This window comes from Meleagris gallopavo, chromosome 4 (assembly GCF_905368555.1).
Source record: "Meleagris gallopavo chromosome 4, MGAL_WU_HG_1.1, whole genome shotgun sequence".
Classification (NCBI taxonomy): Eukaryota; Metazoa; Chordata; class Aves; order Galliformes; family Phasianidae; genus Meleagris; species Meleagris gallopavo.
In genome coordinates this window covers 28985033-29010275 of record NC_139407.1, presented here as the reverse complement: position 1 = coordinate 29010275, position 25243 = coordinate 28985033, and the positions used below count along the sequence as shown (strand labels likewise).

The 25243-nt window shown below is 40.8% G+C and overlaps 1 protein-coding gene and 1 long non-coding RNA gene across 6 annotated transcripts in view; one reads left to right on the top strand and one right to left on the bottom strand.

The window, feature by feature from the left end:
• Positions 1 to 22226, bottom strand: part of LOC104910599 (uncharacterized) — a 32730-nt gene extending 10504 nt beyond the window's left edge. Inside the window, exon 1 of one of the 2 annotated variants that reach the window (XR_793220.4) lies at positions 21339 to 22226. This is a non-coding gene — a long non-coding RNA (uncharacterized LOC104910599). The remainder of the gene's footprint in view (positions 1 to 21338) is intronic. The other variant, XR_014882966.1, reaches the window with a different exon arrangement.
• TECRL (trans-2,3-enoyl-CoA reductase like) overlaps positions 1 to 25243 on the top strand; it is a 51795-nt gene that overhangs the window by 10725 nt on the left and 15827 nt on the right. For 3 of the 4 annotated variants that reach the window (XM_085222630.1, XM_085222633.1, XM_085222632.1), the window contains exons 2-4: positions 2549 to 2600; positions 18173 to 18217; positions 18766 to 18869. In XM_085222630.1, the coding sequence (XP_085078756.1) occupies positions 2549 to 2600; positions 18173 to 18217; positions 18766 to 18869 (201 nt within the window). The remainder of the gene's footprint in view (positions 1 to 2548; positions 2601 to 18172; positions 18218 to 18765; positions 18870 to 25243) is intronic. The other variant, XM_085222631.1, reaches the window with a different exon arrangement.

The window sequence follows — 25243 nt, the reverse complement described above, 5'->3', positions numbered from 1 at the left end:
TAAAAAAAAAATAATGTATTTCATTCTTTTGTGACTATAGCCTCATTATTCTGCCTGAGAAAGGACGCTGTGATTCCTCAGTGTCACAGCCCATTCTCAATAGGAAGGCATTTGTGTTATTTTTCAACTTGTGGTCTGTGCAGTTTGCCTCAAGAGAAGAGAACGGCCCTTCTCCAAGCCAGTTGGCCCACAAAACAAATGTCTTCCTGCCCTCTTGGCTGAGAACACGTGCCCCAGGCCTTCCCTGGGCACATGCAGCCCACACAGTGTGGTGCCACACAGAGCTGCCAGAACATGACTAGCCAAGCAACCATCCATCCATCCTGAGCTGGCATGATTAAAAGCAGCTCTAGCCTCAAGCAGCTTGGACGTACTCATGCCCAGCAGTGCCCTTGCTAATGAGCTCTGCAACACTCATAAATGTTGCAAGGAAGCACAGTCCAGCTATGTGGTTCAAACACCAGATCTGGTTGTGAGCTTCTCGCAACTAGAAACTCAAACACCTCACTCATAAGAAGGAAGCAGGAATATATTGAAATCATGTAGTTATTTAGCAAAGATTAACTTAAATAAGACAGAAGCTTAGCAAGGTTTGAGATGGTGGGGTACACTTGATTATTTACTGCGTAGAGGATTGGGTTAAAAACTCTCATCCAGGAGACTCTCTCATTGAGTCCTGAGGTTCAGGGTGGACCCCATTGCTTTCTAAACTCCTTGAACCACAGAAGCATGGAATCCACTCCTGGATTTGGTCAATGATTTATGCCTGAGAGTTTATATAGGCACAATCAATCTAAGATATAATTTTAGTAACGCTAACAAAGCTTAAAACTATTCATCACTTACCAAGGATCTCTATCAGCAAGGTATCTTGTCATCAAGGTATAAGGGATCTCTGCGGAGGTGCAACCACGAAGGGCATCCCTACTCAAGGGAGAGGCTCTTGGGCTGCTCTATGCTATGAGTGTGCTCAGGTTAACAGTATTTATGCGGTAAGGTGATTGACTCACAGTATTTAGCAATCAGTATTTAGTATCAGTTCTTTAAGCACCCAGTTTGAGAAGCTATTGTGGTCATTATCTGCCTTGGCAATACCTTGATTTTTAGCAGTCCTGAGCAAGGTTTTTGGCTTCCTTTCTTAGAGCTTGGAAAACTTCCAAACCTGCCCTGCTCTAGGACACGTGAAAGGTCTTGGGTACTCTATGGCTGTTGCCACCCAACACAACTTGCATTCATCTAGGATCCAGACTTCATAGATGTGAAATTGAGGTGAAAGAAGGCAATTTCAGGTATTTTTAGAGTCTCTGAAAACAATAATTAAACAAAGAACAAACAAAACCAAAACCTTCCTCTCCTATTCAAGTCCAAAACAGCTGTACACATTACAAAAGGATGTGCCGTTCTACTGGAAGTTGCATGGAATGACTGCAAATCTGGACTTTACCAGTGCCTAGAAAATCTCTCTCTAACTGTGGAAAAGAAAGTATTCTCATCTAAACCCAAAGACAGAGCTAGCAAAAATCTTAATTTTACACACTTTTTTCTGCCTATTCATATTCTCACTAGAAAAACGCTGGCTTATTCCTATGCACTAATGACAAGTATATTGGATATTTATATTGGGTGTCAAATGACATAAGTGTATTTACTTGTAATGATTGGTAGCTTTTGAGCCAGCAATTTTACATAGCACAGGTACTTAAGTCCTTGGGGAAGGAAGCTTTCTACGTTCTGCTGTCTTGCTGTAACCATAAGGTCTTTCACTAGAGACAAAGTGGGTCCCCACAGTTAAGATACACTTTAATTTACTCAGTCTCTGAGCTTCAGTCATCAACACAGACTACTAAATCAGTGTCAACTGCAAAGGGATGGTTTTGTTAAGACCAGACCCTTGCCACTGCCTACCTCAATCTCAAGCTTAACATATTTCTTTCTGAAACGTTCCATTCCTTTTGCTTGTAAATTTAGGCTACTTACTTCTAAGCCTTTCAGTCTAGTAAATTCTTGCTGTGTTTCTCAGACACTTTGTACAAAGTGTGTTAAGAAATCAATAAACATAATAAAATAGAGCCTAAATGGCCTCCAGACTGCCACCTAACACTGTGACACCTGAATTGCTTTGTTGCACACAAAGGACAGCTTGCAGAAAGAAACTGATTTCAAGCAGAAAGGACAGAGATTCCCCCCTTTACTACTGGCTCCAGAGAAAACCTCTCCATGTCTCTAAGAACCAAGTCCTAACGTGCTTGAACCTAAGCTTAAAGCTAACAAAGATGTCCCATCGGTTTGATCCTAGGGGCAGTTGCTGCCTCTGCAGGGCCAGCAGCTTTCCCTCTTGACCTTGGGATTTTACCCTTCAGCTGTCCATGCAGAAGTGGCCTGGGTAAGATGCAAATAAAATTTGAGGTGGGAATTTAATGATTTGCTTTATTGTTATCTAAAGAACTTATAGACAAATTGAATTGTCTCTACATTTATGGGGGGGAAGGCATCTCAGATTGAAAAAGATGGAAAAATTAACCTGCTTGCATTTTGTTTTCTTTTTTAGATACCTCCATCATCTACCCTCCTAGATGTGAAAAACAAATTTCACAAAGCCTGTAAGTACTGTGGCCAGCAGGCTGGAGACATGGTTAGAGGCCTTTCAGCTTGGAGAAGCAGTCAAATTTATTTTTCATGAAATCTCACGCAAAAGCTGAGGCTGGCTTGACAGCTGCAGTGCTAAATTAGAGCAGCATTTGGAGTAAAGTTCTACTGTAGCTATCACAGTCATGAGAGGCTGGAAGAAGAGGACTGCATTATTTAACACCAGCAGCTCAAGAGGGGCAATATTTTTCTATCCCGTTTCTAACATTACAGTGGCAATTCAAGATCTCAGCTGCATTTGCTCTCCCAGGGTTATATTAGATAAGCTTAGATAACATTAGACTGCTTCAAGCTGGTTGTAAATAGACCATGTAGACCAACAGCTACTGTAGCAGGGAGCGCAAGCACAGAATGATTGAATGACTTTTCTGGGATCATGGAGGCAAGGTGGCAAAATTCTCAATTAACTCAGTGCTGTCCAGTTCCTTAATGGTCTCGGCAAACTCCCGTTTCTCTAGCCTCACTTTTTTGCTTTTTTTTTTTTTTGTGTCCATGGGTAAAGAAAAAAGTGCAGGAATGTATAATTTTTGGCACATACAGACTGCAGATATGGACCTCGTTCATGAGATGAAATGAGCAATCACATTTGGAGATGCCCCTTTCTTGCTTTCAGGGAACAGAACAGTTTTTTTGGATGCTTTCTTTCTGCCATGTCCTAGTCATACACATCCAGCTCTCACTAGAGGCAATGGGAGGAAAGGTGAAGAAACAGCGAAGCAGGGTGCCAAAGTTTGATGGCATTTCCCTTTATCCTTTATAAATTGCTGGGTTAGTATTTTAGAGAGGCCAAATATACCTGAAAGCTACTAGGTGTAAATGTATGTATGGTGGGCCTTGAATTCTGCATACTGCACGTGTTTGTAGAGAGCTCATTTTTGATGCCTTGCTCCTAGAATGGGAGCACATTTCTCCTTCTCTGCCTGTGGAAAGTAGCATGCCCCTTGTGATGAGGACTCATAGCCTTGAATGTCACTCACGTGGGATAAGCACGTCTGTACAAGGCCTACTAACTTGAACAGGGCTACTAAATTGATAAGAAAAAGATGCGAAAGAATTGAGGGTTGGAAATAAAGGCCAAACAAACATAGGCTAGAAATGAAGCACCAAAGGAGCGCATAAGATTTAATGTTTCAATAAAAATACGTCCTCCCATCACTTTGTGAAATGGTGTGCTTTTCCACTGATACTCTCTTAAATCAATTGAAACCGGGTTTATATTGATTCAGATTAAATCAGTTGATCACGGGCATAGAGACTTATCCCAATTTAACTATAATGAGGTTTTTAATGAATTTGGGGTAAAATAGTACAAGTTTGCATATAAGCCATCTTAATGGCACCTGTTTTCGTATATAGAGGTACCTTACTTCTCAAATGCTTCCAGTGATGTAAGTGGAGCTGTATATAAGGAAGACAAGAAACAGTACAACAAAGCATAATACAAACTACAAATTGAATCTCTGGCAGCATGGCCCTTTACAGCACATGGAAGGGCTGGCAAGTACCTTCAATGCTTTTTCAGTCCTCAAATTCTAAGTTCAATTCCCACTGTTCTCACAAGTACACTGTGTCACAGTGTCCTGTGTCATTTCTTCCCATTCCAGCTCATTGCTTTGATCTCTCTTTCCCAGCTCAGCCTGGGTATTATTGTTTCATGAGGTTACCCCCTTCTCCTTTTCCACTGGCAAAGGACAAACCTTCCCTTTTTTCTCTTTGTGTAGTTTGGGGGATGACAGCTTACAGAATATAGTTCTTTTAGGCAAGAGCCATGAAGCGGCTCAAGCTGATCTGTGGATGCCTTTGGTTAGTGTCTATTTGTACTAGCTCATGCATTCATTTCTGTCATTTCACGTGTGCCAGACTCACATCTTCCCTATAATCTTTGCTAAAACACTCCTACACGGACACCCTTACAGACTCCCTGTCCTTGTGCATTATCCTTTTGATCACTCATGCAATTAAGCTTTCTCCTCAGCTGGTGTCTTGTCAGCCCTTCAGTGAGTGAGAGGAACCCCTGTGCAGCAATTTCACAAGCATCGTCTCTGTCACTGATCAGGTTTTGCTGCCTGATAGAAGAACAGAGGGGAAAGACTGAATTACGAATTGCAGCAGGGGACTGTTAATCATTAAATAAAAGAAACGGAATGCAAGTGACACATAACATGCTACTGCTCAGTAGTTTTCTAAGTCAGTCAAACATTAGTTTGAATCTGTATTTATATGAAAAAATACAGACTCAGAAATCCAGGAACAAATATGGAATTATTCCTCAGGTCTCATTTCAGCAAAACTCTCTCTATGGAAACAATCCCAGCTAAAGCTAACACTGTTTTCTGTGGCACTGAGTTCAGCAGGGCAATCCCAGTTGTATCACTAGAGATTCAGGGATCTATAAGCATTTAGTGGAAGTAACTACTTAAGACATATGGCCCTTTCCATAGGAATTCAAAGGCTTTCTCCAGACTGAAGAGCACAATTTTAGGTCAGCCCCTGGACACTACAGCCACTGTGGCAGAGATGCACGGCACCATGGTCTGCAGAGAACCGCAGTTTCCTGCTGCAGCTTTCCGGACATCAGTTTCTGTGGCAGGTGGTAGATCCAAGCTGCCATGCTTGCAGATTAAACTTTGCAAGCTGATGTCCCTGGCAATAAATCTTCACCTTTAACTTATTTTTGTCTTTTCAAAATGTATTGGACCAGTGCGGGAGGATATCTTAGGGATAGAAAATTAAGAACTGTAGTAATAATAATATAATAATACTAATCCAAGTATTGCATAACTAAAATAAAATACATCTAGAACAAGTAGTATAATGGAGTCAGTGATTAGTCAGTATTTTCAGGGTTACTGCACAGAAGTTTCTGGTAGGGCTCTTGAAAATGGAGGAAGAACAGAAAAGAGGGGAGAAATAAGATCTCTGCAATCATCACAAAATCGCACTGTTCTGCACAGGGAGGTAGCACAACTGTAACTACACTTTGAAATCAGCAGAATGAGCTTAGGGAGATCAGAAACTGCCCTCCAGGCAGAAGCAGCAGGCAATTAAGGAAGGGCAGATGGGAGGAAGCCTGGCAATGGACAGAAGGAAAAAGAAAAGCAGAAGCAATGGCAGAAAACAACACATGCAGAACATCCCAGCCTGCAGAGGGGCTGGAAGTATTCAAGAAACAAGGAACATTGTAAGTTGCTAGCTGTCCCAATAAGATGCTAACTTCTAATCACTGAGATCCAAATCTGAAGGCCACCCTTTCTAAGCTAGCAAATGTTACATAAAGTATGTTAAATAAGAAGTGTTAGTGAAAGTAAATCATTATGAAAGAAATTGTCAGTAGGTGGCACTCAAGAATAAACAGCATAATTTCTGGACATTATGAAACTTTAGTGGTCTGCTGTACAATCTTATGACTGCTTCTTAGCAGATGTTTCTATAGAGATCCTGAGAGCTATGTCCCCTGGAAAACTACAGAAATATTTTTTGTTGCTTTCCTCTGGAGAGAGGACAAGAAGAGAAACAATGCAATTCCTACTTCATGCTGGGAGCCTACCTCTCCTTTAGTCTCCTCCATGTGAACTGAGTGCATCCTAACACATTGCTATTCATCTGCCAGATTTCAGCTACTGCTCTCATCCTGCACAGTATCCTACATAGTATCATAGAATCACACCATGTGTTGGATGTCAGGGGGAAGTTCTTTACAGAGAGAGTGGTGAGGTGCTGGAACAGGCTGCCCAGAGAGGCTGTGGATACCCCGTCCCTGGAGGTATTCAAGGCCAGATTGGATGCGGCCCTGGGCAGCCTGGTCTAGTATTGAATGTGGAGGTTGGTGGCCCTGCATGTGGCAGGGGGGTTGGAGATTCATGATCCTTGAGGTCCCTTCCAACCCTGGCCATTCTGTGACAAGGACCTGTAAGGAACAATGAGCCCAACATCTTTCTTCTCACAGGACCACCCCAAAATCAGACCATTTAACTAAGAACATTGTCCAGATGTTTCCTGAACTCTCTACTTTGTATTTTCTATATTTTTAATGATATCCAAGAACTGGTAGCATGATTTCAAGTGAAAAGGCTTAAGGAAAAATTCTCCATTTTGTGAGCTCTGTGTGAAAATGCAAGAGCTGCATGCATTACCACTGCTGGAAAGGATGGCTGTTCTTTCTGCATCACGTAATTTCCTTCTAGAGGCTGTCTGCAGTGTTAAATTGCAAGGCTCAAAGAGGTGCGGAAGGATGCTGTGGGGATTAGTCATTAAGAGCAGTATCAGCAAGAACGGTGACTGCTAAGCCTACAGGCTCTGTACAGTCAGGACTGCCTGATAACACAGTCTTGCTGAGAACCTGCAGTTCCTCTGATTTCTCCACACTGTTTGTTATAGCTAGATTCTCAGGTTGAAGCAAGTTAATGAAATCTGTCAATTTTAATGCCTGGAGAGACTCATGTGCCCAATGAATACACCTGCTGGGGACTTGGAAAAGCTGAATTACACTATTTATGGCTCTCCCAAGCTGACTTCCTACTCCTGGCCTGTAATCAACCATGAGCCCTTCATGTATCTCACCAACTGAAGAGACCCAAATAACTTATATTTAGGACACAGCACCCTCAAGAGGGATCCTTCTCCTGATCTATACTAGGACATCAGGCTTGGAAAGAGCCAACGTTCTGGAAACAGGGCCATGATCTGGTACTGGTCTGAGTTGCCTTGAGCCAGCAGCACTCTCTGGGCAGGAAGGCAGCTGCAAAATAGAGTTTTTAATAAATCTCAAAGTCATTCCTCCCCATTTTTATCCTACGCAGTTCATACTACCCCAGAGACACAGCTCAAATTCATAGATGAATGAATTCTCAATATCCTCCTGTGCTGACTGTCTTGCTGCAAAGTTCACAGGCCCATATGCACCCCCGTGCAGATTCACAGGACGCACAGAGTTGGCAGTCACATCCACTGATTGTTTTCAATAATTTTTCCTCTCTCTGCATTTATAACTTAACTAGAAATTAACACTAAAGGTGAAACACTAGGGATGAGAAGTTACTGCAAATGGGCAGTATGAAGTACAGTCATTTCATCTGGGTAAATTACTCATTCATCTGCACTGAACTCCAAAATGAAAATGGGTAGATTAGGAGGAGGAAACATGATGAGATTTATTTCATTTTCTAATTGATTTGTCTCTTGTCTTAGCCACACAGTAGATACTAATGGGAGACTAGGTTACACTGAATGTAAGTATCCCTCAAATGACATCATTCTAAGGTCATCTTAATTCTCTGTGCCTGTTGACACCACTCACCTGACTACAAACTCCTTGAATTTATTGCTAATGGTACAGTGAGCTCCATACATATTTAAACTCTTTACTACTTTTTTGCAAAACTAAGCACAGAGTGAGCAACAGATCTTCCCATGGAAAATCTCTGCCATCTTCCTCCCCAGCTCCCAATCCAATCTGATCCATGAGTAAATTGCATCCTGTCTCTGTAGAGCGTGCATATCAGAACAGAAGCCTGAATTCTTGCCTTGGCCTGCTGATGTAGCCAGGAGGCCAGCCTGACCAGTCAGCTTCAGATCTGACCTCCCCAGCAAGAAGTTACAGGAGAATGACCTCTGAATCAGTTTATTTGTGGCGCATCATCTGTGCGAATTTCTCTTCACAAAATGCAAGTGTCCATCTGTTGGCATAGATTTGTGTGGCTTTAATTTATAGCTTATCTGTCAAGGCAATTGCAGCATCTGTAAGAGCTGGGAATGTTTTCACTTCTTTTCTAATAGCTAGGCAGGAAATGAGAGTGGCATCACTGACATAACATAGTTAAAAGAAAGCAGAAGCCAAACTGAGTTAACTTAGTGATTTTCATCTTTAAAGCGACTAAAAATTTAGAGCTTATACTTACACCTGAAATTGCAATCTCCCCACACAATAGCATGGGAGTCACACTATTGACTTAAGTGAATTTTGTGCTAGATGCTTTCTCCCTTTCAATCAGAGGGAATTACAAAAAAAAAAAAAAAAAAAACAAACCAAAACACAACAATTCTGGCCAGTTTTCCAAAGGGAAAGGAAAGATAGAGTGTGCTTCAGCTGCAGTCATAATGTTGCAGTTACCTTGTAGCCTTCCAGAAAAAGAGTGAAAACCAGGCAGCTGCAGTTCACTTTTATTGAGTGCTTCAATCTCGTTAGTTATATAGCAGATATTAAATCAGTCTGAGAAGTATCTGATCAGGCATCCCCTGAATTTTGCTTTCTGAAATATAAATGTGGCTATAAAAAATAATTTCAGTTTGTACTGTATTAAGAAACCAATTCAGGAACTAATACTATGGTTGAGTTTTGGCTTATGCAGTTGGTGCCAAAGAATCACAGAATGGCCAGGGTTGGAGGGGATCTTGAGGATCATGAATCTCCAACTCCCCTGCCACATGCAGGACCATTATGCAATGCACTTAGCCACATATGACCTCAAGCAGCACTTCTAAGACAAATATTTCAAGTATTTTGGTCATTAAGGATAACAGTAAGTGTCAGAGGGATGGCTGGGGTGTTTAAAGTTTCCTAATTTACACTGAAATGAATTTGGGATTTGGGACACACATCTTTGATGTTTAGTTTGAAACCAATAGGAGTCATGTTATTGACATGGGTGAATTTTGTGCTAGACACTTTATCCCTTTCAAGCTTCATTTTTTCATCTATAAATTAGGAATGATTAACCCACCTTTCATCTACCTTGCACTCTTTTGTCTGTTTTGGCTGTGATCTCTAAGAACTGCTTGGGACAATTAGTGACTTAAATATATGCCTAATGACCTATTGAACTGGAAGCAGCAAGGTGTCTAGAACACAAAAGCTTATGAAATAAGCTGATCTTCAGGAAAAAAAGAGAGGGATATTTCAAACTAGAAATAGAGAAGAGATCATCATCTCAAAAAACTTTAATGGAAACTCACATTTTTTTTTTTTCCTCTTTTTAGCAGATGCTTCATCTGATGCTATGCTACTGCATTTCATTAGCTGGATTACAGATATCATTTCAGATGAATAATATAACGAAAGAAAAGGCAATGTATCTATAGAGATGTAGCTTGAAGCAGAACTGGTCTTCTCTGCTCTCTGGGATATTGCTCCCAACTGAGATTTACAGGGCTTTAACAATGCATCACAAATGACATCCTATGTAAACAACTGGAGAACAAGTGTGAGATGCTATTTAAATGCCTCATTAAGAAAAGAAAATTTCATAGCTAGATTCTTCACTTTCCTTTCCTTTGCAGGAGATGCAATTGACAGATCTAGATGAGAAACAACTAAAATTGTTATCAGAATTGCCTGTTGTTACTTACAAAGTGTCTTATTACAGTGCCTATGGCTCAACTGAGAAAAGGACAGTACAAGGCCCCACAGAAGTAATCCAGGCCCTAGAGAATGTGCAATTCACAGATAAAATGAAGGATTATAGCCTACTGAACTGTAAATTGAAGATGCCAAAGTTACTTTTGTTTTTAAAGAGCTCCTACCGCAATTTAAATTCTGGTATTATGATGTTATCTTGCTTCCAACTTGAACCTGCTGTTCACCACCACATTCACATAGGCTAAACATTGATTTAAGGAATTCAAGATGAGAAACCCCCCAGTGGTTCTTCATGACTGTGAAAAGAATCTCATGGCCATTAATGAGATGCCTGATGATGAGGGCAGGGTCAAGATCACTGTCATGAAGAATTCATGACATTCTTCACAGTCATGAAGAACCACTGGGGGGTTTCTCATCTTGAATGTGTTCTGTGTCTACATCAGGGTTTTTCTCGTAAGCATCCCCATGCCTTTGGACACCAGAGCTGGGCAGATGGCTCTGCAAAAAAGATGCAGTAGTTTCTCTTAAAAGGAGCTGCGTAGGTGAATACGTTTGCACAAAAAACGCCGAGACTTCTTACAGTAGTGAGCCAACATGCTGAGATAACAGAAGAGGAAAGAACTCTCATGCTAGAATGAGAGGAACCTCAGGTGAGCAGAACAAGAGCAGGAGACCCTGCCTAGACCTCAGATGTAGAACATGTCACCCTGTGACAGTGATGTGTTTGCATTTGTTTGCTCTCTTCTGTTCATATCCTGCTTTTTTTTTTCCTATTTGAGCAGGAGGAGAATATCTAAGGACAATTAAAATAAGAAATCTTTCAAATAAAACTTGATATTTACTATTATTTCAAGTTAACGAATGCAGGTAATCAAAGACAAGAAGCTGAACAAATGATTTACAATAAAAGCAATATTGTAGTGGGGAGTTCTGTCTCTTTCTAAGTTGTCCCCAAACCTCAACGATTCTAAATATAGTTGCTGCTAGAAATAATTCACCATTGAAATAATAAATGTGCAAGTCATTCTGGGTTTGCAGCTCATTCACTGGCTGTGCTGATTCTCTGCCCGACTCCCACAGTTACAGTGTTAGTTAGGTGCCTACTTCTAATTGCTCTTTGTACATCTATCCATTTCCTGCTCTTGCATTTAGTTATCTCCAATATGCAGAGGGGGTAAGAGCAGTTTCCCAAGCCTCATAGGCATGCTTCTGAGGCACAGAAGCCTCCACTTAACCTAATTAAAGTGGTGGGACAGGAGAATTAAACCAGCCGAAATAAACTTCTCATAGGGAGAGCACGGGGGCATCACAGAGCCACTGACTCATCTACCTGATCTGTTGCTGAAGCAGGGCAGCTCTGTGCTGCTTCTTCCTTACAGCTTCTGGAGAAGCTACAATTCAGTCCTCTTATTAGTGGGGATTCATTTTCAGTGTGGTGAATCTAGGAATGAATTTACGAGAATTTAATTTGCACTAAGGAAGAAATCATGGCAGCTCAAATGTGTTCACTTGATTGTTGATGGCATTGGTGCAGCCATTAGTTGAAAAATAAAGTGCTGCTATTAGGGCTAGTGAGGGAATGCATTCTAATTAGAGTAGAGGCTGGGGAGAGAGCTGTACGGTCACATACTGAAAGAAAATGATAATTCATTAGCATATTTTATTAGCTAATTGGCTAAGAACTGCTTTTAAAGAAGCACAGCTAGGCTTGGGGTAGGACTCTCCTCTGCCCATTACATCTGAGGTAGAGGCACAGATGAGTTTTTGAGCTATCTTTGCTGCACAAGCTGAGCTTGTTGGACCACTGTGTACTTCCTAAAGTGAGGAGATTTAGGTCTAAACCACCAAACATTAAGCTGTGTATTTAGAAATCCTATCTTTTCACACGAGCAGGCAAGACAAACAAGGAACATTACCTTCTAGTCCCTGAAACACATAATTTGTCAATTCAATGTCCCTTAATGAATAGTTTCTCATGTTTGGGTCACTTCTTGCACAACAGCAAATTTGTCAACAAACTGACAAAACTGTGTTTTATATAAAAATCACAGAATCATTAAGGCTGGCAAAGACCACTAAGATCATCCAGTTCAACCCCAATCCACCCCCACCATGCCCACTGACCACAACCCACAGTGCCACATCACTGCAGTTCTTGAACACCTCCAAGGATGGTGACTGTGCCACCTCCGTGGGCAGCCTGTACCAATGTATCACCACTCTTTCTGAGAGGAAATTTCTCTTAATACCTCACATGAACCTCCCCTGGCACAGCTTAAGACCATTTCCTCTCATCCTATCACTGTTACCTGGGCAAAGAGGCTGACCCCACCTCGCCACCATCTCCTTTCAGGCAGTTGCAGAGAGCTGTAAGGTCTCTCCTGAGCCCCCTTCAGACCGAACAACCACAGCTCCCTCAGTTGCCCCTCGTAAGACTTATTATAGGAAGACTTAATAAGTCTTTAGGAAGACATAAGACTTTGTTTAAATGCACTACTGCAGCACTGTGTATCTGGCATGTCCTCACTTCCTTGCGGGAATTAGGGGCATTCCCTGATCAGTTTTCTTGTTTCTCTGTATTCTGCTTTGTGCTTGTTACTAGTGAAACAAAAGGTGATCCTCACTCCCTTTCCTTGCCCATGCACATTAATTTAAATGTAATTCCACACACAAAGATCAAAATTAATTACAACATCTGTAGAAGGCAACAAGGAAAATTGAAATGCACAAGGCAAGTTTTTCTTTCCTTTTTTCTCCCTAATTATTTGAATATGCATATAAGTATTGTTCTCATGCTTGCTTGCTTTCAGTGCCTGATGCTCTTTGCTTGTCTAAATTTTCAGTTAGTTTCAGTGTCAAGCTGTTTGAGATGGAAAATTGAAAGCTTAATCTGCTAGTGACAGAAATCGACCTCTAAATGACAAATAATATTCTGTTTGCTACTAATAACAATTGATCTGTATTACTACAAGCTATGCTGACTCTTAAGAAATTTGTCTGTTATTAACTGATTGGAATATAGCTAAAGTCTGAGGGCTTTTTAAGGAAAAAGAAATGCACAGGGTGGCATACTGTTGGTATAGCCAAGGTCTGCAGGCATCACTTTGGCCTGCCTGTGGCTTGCTCTTTGTGCAAGCAGTGTGTTCACAGCTAGGTGCATTGATGTATTATAAAAAATAGAAGAAATAAATGATCACTCCTCTTCGAAATTTCGTGTTCTTAAAAAAGTGGTTATTTTTGTTGTCATAGCAGTTAGGAGTCAAGCTGCCTTTAGAAAACACCTGGCCAAAGATCTTGACTGGAAAGCTTACAAATGAAACAAATCATAGAATCATTAAATCTCCCAGGTTGGAAATGACCTTAAAGATCATCAAGTCCAATCGCAACCACACTACCTTAACTCTAACAACCTCCTGCTAAATCCTGTCCCTGAGCACCACAGAGGAAATGGAAGCTGAGAAAGAAAAGGGATTTATCCCTGGGTACAGAGCTATTAAAACCTGCTGAGATTTTACTGAATGGGACATGCTTGGCCTGCTCTATTCCACAGACTTCTCACAAAAACACGGATCTTGTTCAAGATCTTGCTCCCTCTCAGAGCACTCTGATACAGCACATCAAAGGTCCAGCTACAATGAAAAACACAGCCTTGTCAAAGACTCTGGATCCAGCAGGTGCCTTTGGAGGGCCAGCTCCATGCTGTCAGGACCTAGCAAGGGGTAGAAACAGCATCTTTTTTCCCACCTGCCTTTACTAGCCCAGTTCTGTGCCAGTACAGTACTCAGCAGCTGTCAGTGAAAGTAAGCACAGTAATACCTTCAGATACTTTCTTTCTGGGCCTTGTGGACCAGTTCAGTTTTACTGTGCTTTCTTAGGTATGCATTGCTTACTGCCTTCATCTTGAGCCTTACAGCTCAAGAATCACTCACATGCCATACTAGCATAACAAATCCCACAGCCTTTTCTTCCAAAGCAAAGCAGAAAACAACAGCTTCACTTCATTTCAGCATTCAGCCTCCTGCTGTCAGCTCCATGAAGCAAGGGCAGGCAAACCTCAGTCCAGCAAGGCTGCGATTGTCAGTACGGTGATAACTCTGTACGCTGCTCCAACCCAGAAAAAGAACATTTGTGACCAGTGCTGTTTAAGGTCACGGACACAGAATGACTATATTTGTTCAGCATTTACTTGTCAAAGAAAGACCTCAGTAAGTTAGTTTTCAGATAAACTGTGTGTCACTATATTTGTCTCCATATATTGCATATAAAAACACCTTCTCCTCCACAGCAGTATCTAAGTATTTCTTAGCAATCTCTTATTCCTGCAAGACATATCAAAATGACAGTCTGGTTAAGGCGATGAGTGTATTTCAGGCACGCTCAGTTCATACAGACTAGGGCTGTTACATTCCTCAGCTAATGTCTGACCTTAGGTGACTATGTAAAGGCTATCGGTGCCACAGTGTTCCCCAGAATCTCCTGTACTTCTGCAAATTTAAGCAACACACTGCTGCTGATTGATTACAGTAATTTTGTTGTTCACATCATCCTATTCATATCACAGCAGGTATTGCTTGTAATTATTAACCCTATTTGTTATAAGAGATGCATGCCTGGTGAAAAACAGTGAGAAGCAAACAATTTAACTGATAATAAAATTAGCTGTTCACAGAAAGTCAATATGCTAATTCTCTAAACTGTGTCCATCAGCTTCTGTTAGCATTTCTTAGACTCCTTGTTCCCCAGAGGAACTGCTTTTGCAGGGTTGAATCCTAAAGAACACAGTTTCCCAGTAGGAGAGATCCTCGTCATGTATTTTTTTTTTTTTCAACCTTTGCTTTCACACAGGTCTGTTCAACCTCATAAATGCACTGTGATAAATTGGCATTTGATCATGTAATTAACTACAGAACAAGGAATGAACTGAAGCATTGGCAACTGGGTATGATACGGAAGCTGTCATTTTTAGTAAGTGTTCGAATGCTTGTTCAATAGCACATCTTTTTATCTCCAGTATTAGCAGGTGGTTACATTCGATGGATTTGTTCAAACTAAAGGTAGCCATCAACTTTTACATATCCTTCCTTCTAACGCATCAGTTGGCTTATGTTTAAATTTTGGTTTTAAATGCTGGCAGATATTATATTAAATCAAACAGTTTTCTTCACATTCATTTTTAAAAACAGAATATGAAAAGCAAACTCAGTGTTTACTTTCTTTACCTCACTGTCACTTTCCAAGAAAATATCATCTTCTGCTCTTGTAGTGGAAAAATTAAGATGTTTTAAGGTAATAGCATTAAAAGATTTTTACTTTACTTGGCTTTTTTCTGTTTTGGACTAAAACATCCCACAAAGCCCGAACAGATTCATGACAGAAGTCAGAATAAGGTAAATGGATTAACAGTCACTTTGAGTTACTTACATTTCCAGAATAAAGAAAGCACATACACATAGGAGGATTGTCTGCAGCCTAACAGTGGGAAAAAAATAATAATAAAAATAATCAAGTGGTTTGTGAATATTCTTTCCGATAAGGAATGGGGAAAGCCTTCAAGTGCTCACATGCATGTATTCGGGGATGATAGTTTTAAAGACAGAAATACATTCTGAATCCTCAAGGATAATTCAAGAGAATAGAAAGAATCAAGTAGGAGATGGAAAACCAGGAAGCTATTTCAATAGCTATTTAAGCACGCTGCAAGAAATGGAATGAAAGTTATTCTGCAGAAATACTAAAAACCTAGAAAATACAGTGGAGAAACCACAATACTAGCTAAATGTTGAAGGATTTAATGTTGACTAATCAGACTAATGGTTTGAACCATAATGGTCCTTCTTAGGTTCTGGTCAGCCTGCCTTTTTTTTGAAAGTCAAAAACAGTCTGGGATATACAAGTGGGCTGCAAACTAAATTCCTTTTACAGCTTTTGTCCAAGTGCGAAATGCTGAGCCAAATCATGAACTCTGCATACAGGAACACAGCAGCTCTGCTGATCCCAAGGAACACATAGGGAACATGACATCTTGAGGATGCCAAGTTGTTATGTACTCTCACTGTAGTAGTGAGTAGAAAATAAGTCATGACTATCCTTATACTCAGTAGGAGTTGCAAGATAAACTTCAGTCACCTGTGCTTAGATTGCCATTAATCTCTACATAAGGCACCAAGGAAATGTATTCAGAGTGCTCCATGCCAGACTGATGGGGCCCTGGGCAGCCTGATCCCCCCACAACAGGGGGCTGGAACTGGGTGGGTTTTAAGGTCCCTTCCAAACTAAGCCATTCTGTGATTCTATGAATAATAATAAGAATAAACTAGGAAGTAAACACTACTAAAAGTAAATTCCCTGGAAAAAATAAACCTTCCAGCTCCTGGAAACAAGAGGAGTTTTGCCAGATGTGGGAACACAAAGAGGCTGTCAAGCATTGCACTCAGCTGCAGCTATGTCTTTGTCTTTAATGAGTACTTAGTTACTCTGTCTGGAGTACAGGCACTTGTGAACTCCTGCTGATGGTAGGTGAAGCTAATCTACCAGCTTCTGCTGGCTCCAGGTATTGGAGGGAGCCATCAAGCCCCTGTTCTGACAGGCAGTAGCAAGAATTAATTGATGTGCTGATTAGACACCTAATTTAGCTGCTTCTGACGCTGAATTTAGCTTAATCATAATTAATTCCAGTCCTTCCAGCAAAATACACATGGTATTCTATGGAGGATGGCCTGGAAATCTGAGACACAGCAGTGTGATAACAACAGCACTGCAGACAAGCAGCAGCAAAGGCACTCTCCCATCTGACTAGATCTTTGAGTATGTTCAAAAATAACAGTGCAGTTGGGCTAAACCACTGGAAATGTGGGATGACATGCTTAAACACAACCTTTGTTTGCCCTTGTGCAGATTATGGGTCATGCCTAAAAGCATGTTCTCACAGGATTAGGTAAATTGTCTTTTATTGAAACATACTGTAGTATGAATTGGGGGGTGCTGAGGGAAGTTTAAAAGGTACACTGCCTTTCAAGATCCCAAATAACTATTGATATCTGCTATCCCACAGCAAATTATATATTTCTCAACAAGTTAGACCGCTGCTCTTTCTTTATCTTCCTTCTGTTATCTTTAATAGCCATGGTTTTTTTCGGATTTTTGAAAAAAAAGAAAATTGTGCCATACTTGATGGATGTTTCTCACCTCCTGCTTTAGTGCTGGCACATTAATCTAATACCTGTCCTTGCCTACAAAACTCACACTTAGCTCAAGAGCTTTTGAAATGAGAGTGTGCTGAATATGCTGGTCCTCATCTGATCCAGGCTGCTCCCCTTCCAGTCTGCACAGCTGTAGGTTCTGAGCCTCTTAAATATAGGTACCACACAGAATGGGAAAAGTTAACTGTTTGGATAGCCATCATCTTTTCTGCAATCTTTCTCTGGCACTTACTTTCTCTGCACTGAGCAACACAAAAGCAGCCACAGATTGGTACCTCTTTGAACAAACTGTCTGGTTTCCACCCAAAAAATCAAAGAGCATCTCATAGCAACATCCAACTGCTGTTGTACATCTGAGAGCAGTCTTTAAACTAGACCATTCAAAAAAACTGCTTTTTTGAATGAGAGAACATCTTTAAGTTGATGAGCAACATGGAAAATCATGTGTATGTCAGTATGACATACCCAGATACCTCTGCTTTCTGTGTCACAACCTGCCTAATGGGATTACTGACTGAGAATCTGTGGTTAAGAAATAGCATTAGTTGCATATTCCTAGCCAGATCTTATATTCTTAAACCATCCCTATGGACTGGATGGTACAAAAAGCATTACGTTGGGAGTAGAAGCTAGACTAACTCCATTTAAAATGGATTTTTGGCAAATATTGTAAGAAATATGGTTGTCTTTATACTCCACAGTGGTGCATGCACTCTGCATTTTTCATGTGCAGACAGAGAGATTGGGCCTATCCAGCACCTGACTGGGGAAAACAGATTTCTGCTCCAACTATATATATGTATTGTGCATTTCTCTTAGCTCTCTTGTGCTCTCCTTGTATAGTTAATACCCAAGGAAGATTTTTTTTTAACCTCATATTCGTAGCCATCCGCTAAAAAGTATACTAGCAAGGAGAGAAATTTAGATCACACACCATGAAATTAAGAGCCATGCTTTGTGATTTGAACAGGTCCCCAGTGGTACCCTTCCCGTGTTGGCCTGCAACTGGAACGCAGTAAGTATTCATACAGATGTTAAACATATTACTAAGCCTTTGGCAAGTTTGCCCAAGAACTTGCATTCATCACGATGATAGTGCCACCTCTTATACCCTAAAAACGTGAATGTTCAGACAAAAACTATCAAGAGTCATCAGTGACCAAGAGGCTGTGTAACATTGACTTTCCCATTAGTCTTGGGAGACAGAATTAAAAGTAATCTATGAAACGTGTCTCTCTAATGGTCTAGATAGCATCAAAACAATTCCTGTGCATTGCCACCCAGCGTCATGTCAGCCTCATTCTTTTGAGAAAAAGAGGGAAGAGAAGCTCTCATAGAAATACTATAAGCTGATAACCAGGAAAATAAGCATCAAGTCACCAAAATGAAATGGAAAACAAACAGTGCCTTTTACATTTGAGGCATAGTCAGTAGAGTTCAGCACAAAGAAAAGGGTTCAACTATATGACCATTAGCAGGGCAGCCTATGCATTATGCTAAGCCACTGAACAGATGAGATGTCTGCAGTTTGTGCCATTTTCTCTTCCCTTTCTGTCATTCCAGATGGGCCCTATTTGAAGGATTCTGTTAACATTCAAAGCCTTGCAGCGTCCTCCATCATTACACTATATTTTACAGACCTGGGTCAGCAGGTCAGTTGGACCACAGTAAGTACGGCCTTGCAAAAATCAGCATGACACGTCTTAATGTACAATGTCTTGCAGAATCAAATTGCTCAGCTTCCTTAGCCTGTCCTTCCCTACGTCAAATAGTATAATTACTTTACCACAGTCTGAATAGAATTAAATTGATATTAAACCAAATTATCAACATGCTAACTCTAACATTCAATTAAAGATTAGAAAAACGGACATACCAATATTGCCCAAGGGAAAAAAAAAAAACAATTTAAATTTTTTTAGCTTATCTAGGGTTTATATGCCTGTGTAGGACCTGTTGCCAAGTACATTCATTTGCTTCAAGGCTCCTGTGGAGGTTATTAAAAAACAAAATACGGATTTCTGGTAATCCTCTTACTAAAGCAGGAGAATTATTGCATGGAACCATCTTATTCTTTGCTTACCCAAAGAACTGTTATGAGAGAGTAGCAAGGCCAAGGATCTCCGGCAGAATATGCTCAGTAGTGTTATGACTTTAAGTGGTTTGCAGATGATAGCACTTTTTTCCTCTTACTATGGTTTAGTAAGTATTACTACAAGTCACTTAAAAGAAATCGACGTGCTCCTTATCAGTTAACCAGTACACTTAAGGTGGATGTCACTGCTAGAATAGCTCCTGACTTTGAGAAGAGCGAGCTTCTGAATCAGTGCTATGATATCACATATCTATCTGTCCTGCTGAAGGTCACATATGTTTCTCATTCACCAGGTTAGCACATTGCTCCCAGTGCTCAATCTCTGAGGTTTTCACCCCCAAGAATAAGAACATGACCTATATTTATCTTTCCCAGCTTGAAGAGAGGACTGAAATCCCCAAGTGGTGACAATCAGTTTATGAAGTGGAATTGGAGTAGATTATACTCCGAGACCCCTACTCATTTTTAGGTAGAGATATGTGCATTTACCAAGGCTGAGGCTGATTTCCATGGGCCACACTGATGAATGCTAGCTGAGATCCTGTATCCCCCAAAACCATCCCACCTCTGCTGCAGCCTTTTGAAGTACCCCTTTCGGAATATCAACTATGCAATTTCCTTGCAGAGCAAGAAGTGCGAGTAGTGTGGTCTCGCACTAGTAGTGAGTAATGCAAGTAGTGAGGTAGTAGCGAGACTAAGAAATCTGCACAAACCTTATTTATTCTCTCCTTTCCTGATGGTTTATGTAGCAGTAGACAGTAACATAACTACAGCTTAATACTGCATTATAAATAGAGCAGTTATGACTACGCACCGATACTGCAAGCAGTGGCATTTTTTTAATGATTTGATGTGTGTGTGTGCAAAAAGTTGACTGTGGCTTTTTGAATACTCATCCTACTCTGTTCTGTTCCACATTTTAAATTGTCTTCATTCATCAGGAGATATCTTCTTCCTAGCCATGCCATTTAGTTTAAATACCGGAGAGATTTTATATTATAGGTAGTTTACAGCAATAGAGAAAGAGTTCATAAAAGACTGTATTTTAACAGCAGCAATTAAGAATGTATTTGTACACAGGACGTATAGTTTTACTGCTCTTATTACTATGCTTAGAGCTTCCATTCAAACCCCCTTGCTGTTCCATCAGATTTATGCACACAGGGACGGGTTTGATTTAAAAGGCTGACATTTAAATAAACAAGGCATAGAATAAAAATACTTCTTCCTCATCAGCAAAAGGATAGCTGAAGTACAAAGGGCCACATTCAGGTCCACAGTTTAAAAATAGACACAGAAACATATGGAGATGTGCTGTTGCTCCAAGGGATGATGCATCAGGCATGGTTCTGGCTACGGAAAACTAAGCACAGCAATGGATCTTCTGGGGCTTCTCATATCACTGGAGATCACACATGGGGCGATCACTTGAGAATCAAGGACACCAAGTCCCTAAGTCATATAATCAGGGAATGGTTTGGGTTGGAAGGGACCTCAAAGATCATCTGGTTGCAATCCCTCTGCTACTGACAGGGCTGCCCCCCATCACGTCAGGCTGCCCAGGGCCCTATCCAACCCAGCCTCAAACACCTCCAAGAATGGAGCATCCACAACCTCCCCGGGCAGCCTGTGCCAGAGCCTCAGCACTCCCTCAGTAAAAAATTCCCCCTGACATGCTTTCTTTTTTGTAAGACAAACATTAGCTGAAGCACACACTTCTCTTCTGTACATTATCAATTCCCTTATTCCACCTGGCAGGTATACCTGAAATGTGCTACCCAATGCTGCAAAGACACAAACAAAAGCTGAGTTTGCAGTTTGTATGTCTCCTACAGAGACCGTACTCCCACAGGTGCTGGAAATTCCCACCACTGGAGTGATAAGCTTTTGTTTTAAGTTTGTCCTATTTGGGGTCTAAGCATGTTTGACAGAGACCTCTTTTTCTATATTGCAGTGCAGCACGTGTGTAAAGTTAACAAATGCACAGTTGGAAAGAGTATCATAGTGAGATGGAAAAGGAACAAACAGAAAGCATGCTCACCTGTATTCAAAGATTTAGGCTCACAATGAAAAACTCCACAAAGAAGGGATCTCCAGAAAAGATCCTCCCTTAGTGGCAGTCAGCCCTTAAATGGGGTCTAGGAGGGGCGGAGCCAGGTTCTACCCCTTCTGGTTGCACAGCTGAATTACCTTCACCTGTGCTCCCAATGCTGATCCAGTCCTTGCCTCAGGTGATCCATCAGTGGTTCAGGCCATGACTCAGCAGTTCCCATACAATGTGACTTCTGGAAACATTATTGACATTTTACTGCTAGAAATACATGCTACTGCCTTTGTCAAAAAGAAGAAAAAAAACCAACATTCTTCCTGCTGAAACTAAGGCTCGTGCTAAAGCTTTCCTTATTTGAGCAGCAATTGCAGTTTCTGATTTATCAGCTTCTGTTTTTTAGTTGCTGCCTGGGCTGGCTACCAGAAGGATTGAAATAGAACTGAGAAAACAGCACAGAACTGTGAAAAATATATTTCATCTCCAAGTCTGTGAATTTTGTAAGAAAGATTAACCCTGAAACACAGTACTTCAGTAAATATTTTTTGTAACTGAGTTAAAATTAAGGATTGCTTAAATACTTTGACCCCTGGGAGCCTTAAAATACTGAGGCTGGCAGCAGAACTGCTCCATTTGCTTAGACTGTAGCTAAGTTTGTACTATTTTTCCTCTATGTTTGCACCCCTCTTGTATACACACTATAAACCCTCCTTATATGATTGATTCCACACAGCTCTGTGGTACCCACAAATAATCAAGAAAAAAAAAAAATTATTCTGAGTTTACTACTTCAATAAATTTGTTTAAGTAAACCATAATGATGCTATGATGGTTGGACTCAATGACTTTGGTGGTCTTTTCCAACTGTAATGATTCTGTGATAAAGCTGGCTGAAAAAAAAATGGAACCGTATTTAGGAGGTTTAGGATTTTATATATATAAAATATACACTTTTTTTTTTTTTCCCTGGAATAATTTCAATATTTTTTTCTATGCAAAAAGAATCTGCTAAACTTAGAAATGTAGAAACTAACACCTAAGCCTGAGAGGTCTGGGGAAATTGGAGGAGTGGAAGGTCTGGGACTCCCAGCAAACATGGATCAATGAGAAGAAGATAAATGAAAGAAAACTTGAAAGATCATTGGTTAGGAAAGAATCTGAGCTCAAGTTAGGAGAAACAGCTGAGGCTGTACAGGATGGATAGGTGGAGAATGTATTTCTTACCGGACACTTAACAGACCTTGCAAATTTTTTGGCCAATTCAAATACAGCTGTGGGACAGGATCCTCCCATCTGAGTAACCCTTCCATAGAACTGTGAGTGCCAAAGAAACAGAACAAGTGGGTCCATGCAAATCTGTTGGCAGCTTAAGAATGGCTACAGCACAGATTGCCAAGGAGAAAGAACTTCCCAAACCTTTTCTGATTGCTTAACCTCTTGGATCAATAGAGAATTTAATCATAGAAAATCTCCAGGAAAAAAAAAAGTCACTATTTCTTCTACAGCTACGTTTCCTACCATAATTATTTGTAATACAAATACAGTACAGCTAGCAGTCTTTGCCTGGTAGAGCTTTCTGCTTAAATGCAAGATGCCGTGCATAGTGAGCATTGCTCTACCTTGGTACAGCTGGCCAAGTCTTGGACTGCTTGGAGTCAAATTGTGGGAACTTGCACAACACTGTAACTTTTCACAAAGGCAAACTGCCCACACAAGATTGTTTTTATTTTTCATTTAATTAAGTCTAATAGCTTTCAACCTCCAGGGTTATCGAGAGAGAGCAGCTTGCATTTGCATTTCTTGCCTTTTATTACATATTTTCTTTGTGCTTTTCCTTGGGCCATATATTTGTGGCTTTATGTTACTGCCCAGTGGCAGCACTAAATGAACTGATAAAGGAAAAGGAGACCTTTGCCTAGATGATGCAACTGGTCGATTGGGATTACTCAGATGCTGTTTCTAATATGGCAAACACTATTGCAATTCTATCTTCTGGTCTCGGCAACAAATGCCACCAGCTTGTGATGAACCATGCCAGGACATCCGTTCTTCAGCCACCAAAGTGAGTTGAGAGCTACTAGGAAAACTAATTGTAAGATAGGCAAATGCTTATTTGAGCAAAACAAAGGCTGCATAACCCATAGTTAGGTGTTTATACTAATACTCTTGAGTTTTTACTGCTTAACGTGCAAAGAGAAGGTGGAGGGAATTCGTTAAACATAAAAAGAGCAAGCTGGTTTTTTTTTGCTGTTATACACAGCTTGATGCTTACACCAATTCTGCTGCTAAAGGAGCCAGGGGCGACTCCGTGTATAAGTGTAGCCCCTGTCCGGTGTGTAATCAGAGAAACAAGGGACACCTGCAGTTTGTCAGTCTTTACACAAAGTTGTGAGAAGCTTTAGTCCCTCTAAAATGTGCTAAGTCTGTCAAAATTATTTTGTATGGAGAAGTTTTGTCCAACCCTGCACTGTGGGTGGGGCGAGCACAAAGAGTGACCCATAGTTTGAGAGAGTGAGGTTCTTTGCCTACCTTGTGTGATGACCTTGACTGAATTTCTCTGTATCTCATGTTCCATCTCCGTGCCAAGAAAATAATAGTATTTCCCTCTTTTACAAAGCGCTTTGAGGCTTCTGGATGAAAAGAGCTGTGGAAGAGCTAGTTGAGGTTATTAGTAGCAGCAAGGTGTTTATAAGCACCATTTCATTCAGATGTCTACATAGCAGATGATGAATACAAATTTTAGGGCAGATTTTAGTGCAGACAGCTTGGACTTGGAAGAAAAGATGGGAGGAAGCAGTGATTTCCTCAGCCTTTTCCCTTGCAGGAAGCACAGGCTCAGGTAGCAGAGCCATCTATCACTGTTTACTCTCCAGCTCCCGAGTCAGCTGCAATTTGCCTATAAAACCCTACAGCAAATCCATTCCTATTCTCTGGTATTTGCAATAAGTATTGCAATGCAGCCTTAAATACTCGTAAATACTGAGTCGCTGTGAAATCTGCCCAGACGAGGGAAGCTTTAGGTGTCTCTGTGTGCACTGTTCAAGTTTCGTAGAATGGATCAGCCAGTTCCGTGAAAACTGGACCAAAAATCACTAAATATTGAAGAAGCCTTTCAGGATTTTACTACCTGATTTTACTGCTGCTGAGGATTTTTGCAGACATGAAAATACAACAAATTTTAAAAGGCAAAGATTGAAAGATGAAGTTAAAATGATGCCATTATCATCCCCAGGTAACTATATGTCCATTAATGAGACACCACAGCATACAAAGTAGAAATAATGAAGTTTCTTAATGATTATTAGCTCAAGAATACATGACGCTGAAATTGTACAGTGAGTCTAAGGGAGTTAGATGCTAAGTTTAATGTGATTTGGGAACTTGGGGATATTGGACTGTCTTTTTCTCTCTGGTTTCTCAGAAATCCCAGCTGCCTTCTGTACACATGCACAAAGCAACAGTCTTTGTAGTACCAGCAGATCCTCCCCCTTATGCACACATAATGTCTCAGTCTGACCCAGGCTCAAACCTGTGACCAATGCCTTTGTCTCACATTTATTGAGAAACTATGCTCCATCTGTTTGATAATTTATGTCCTGCAGCTGTTTTTCCATCCAAGTTGCCCAGGACATGCTTAAGCTTTTTCGTCTACCTCTTGCTGTGCTAAGAGCTTCATGCAGTGGCCCAAAGTCCTTGTTGTGCTTCAGGGATTGCCTTCACACCACAGACATCACTTCCCCTGCTTGAAACAAGCTGCCGTGTTGGCAGTGGACAAGAAACTATCACCACCAGCACCAATAAACTGGGAAACTGCCCCTACATGAGATGGAACAAGTTATGGGAATGGAACAGCATGGCAAAGGTTGTATGGCCTTTTCTCAGATCCACTCTGCAGCCTG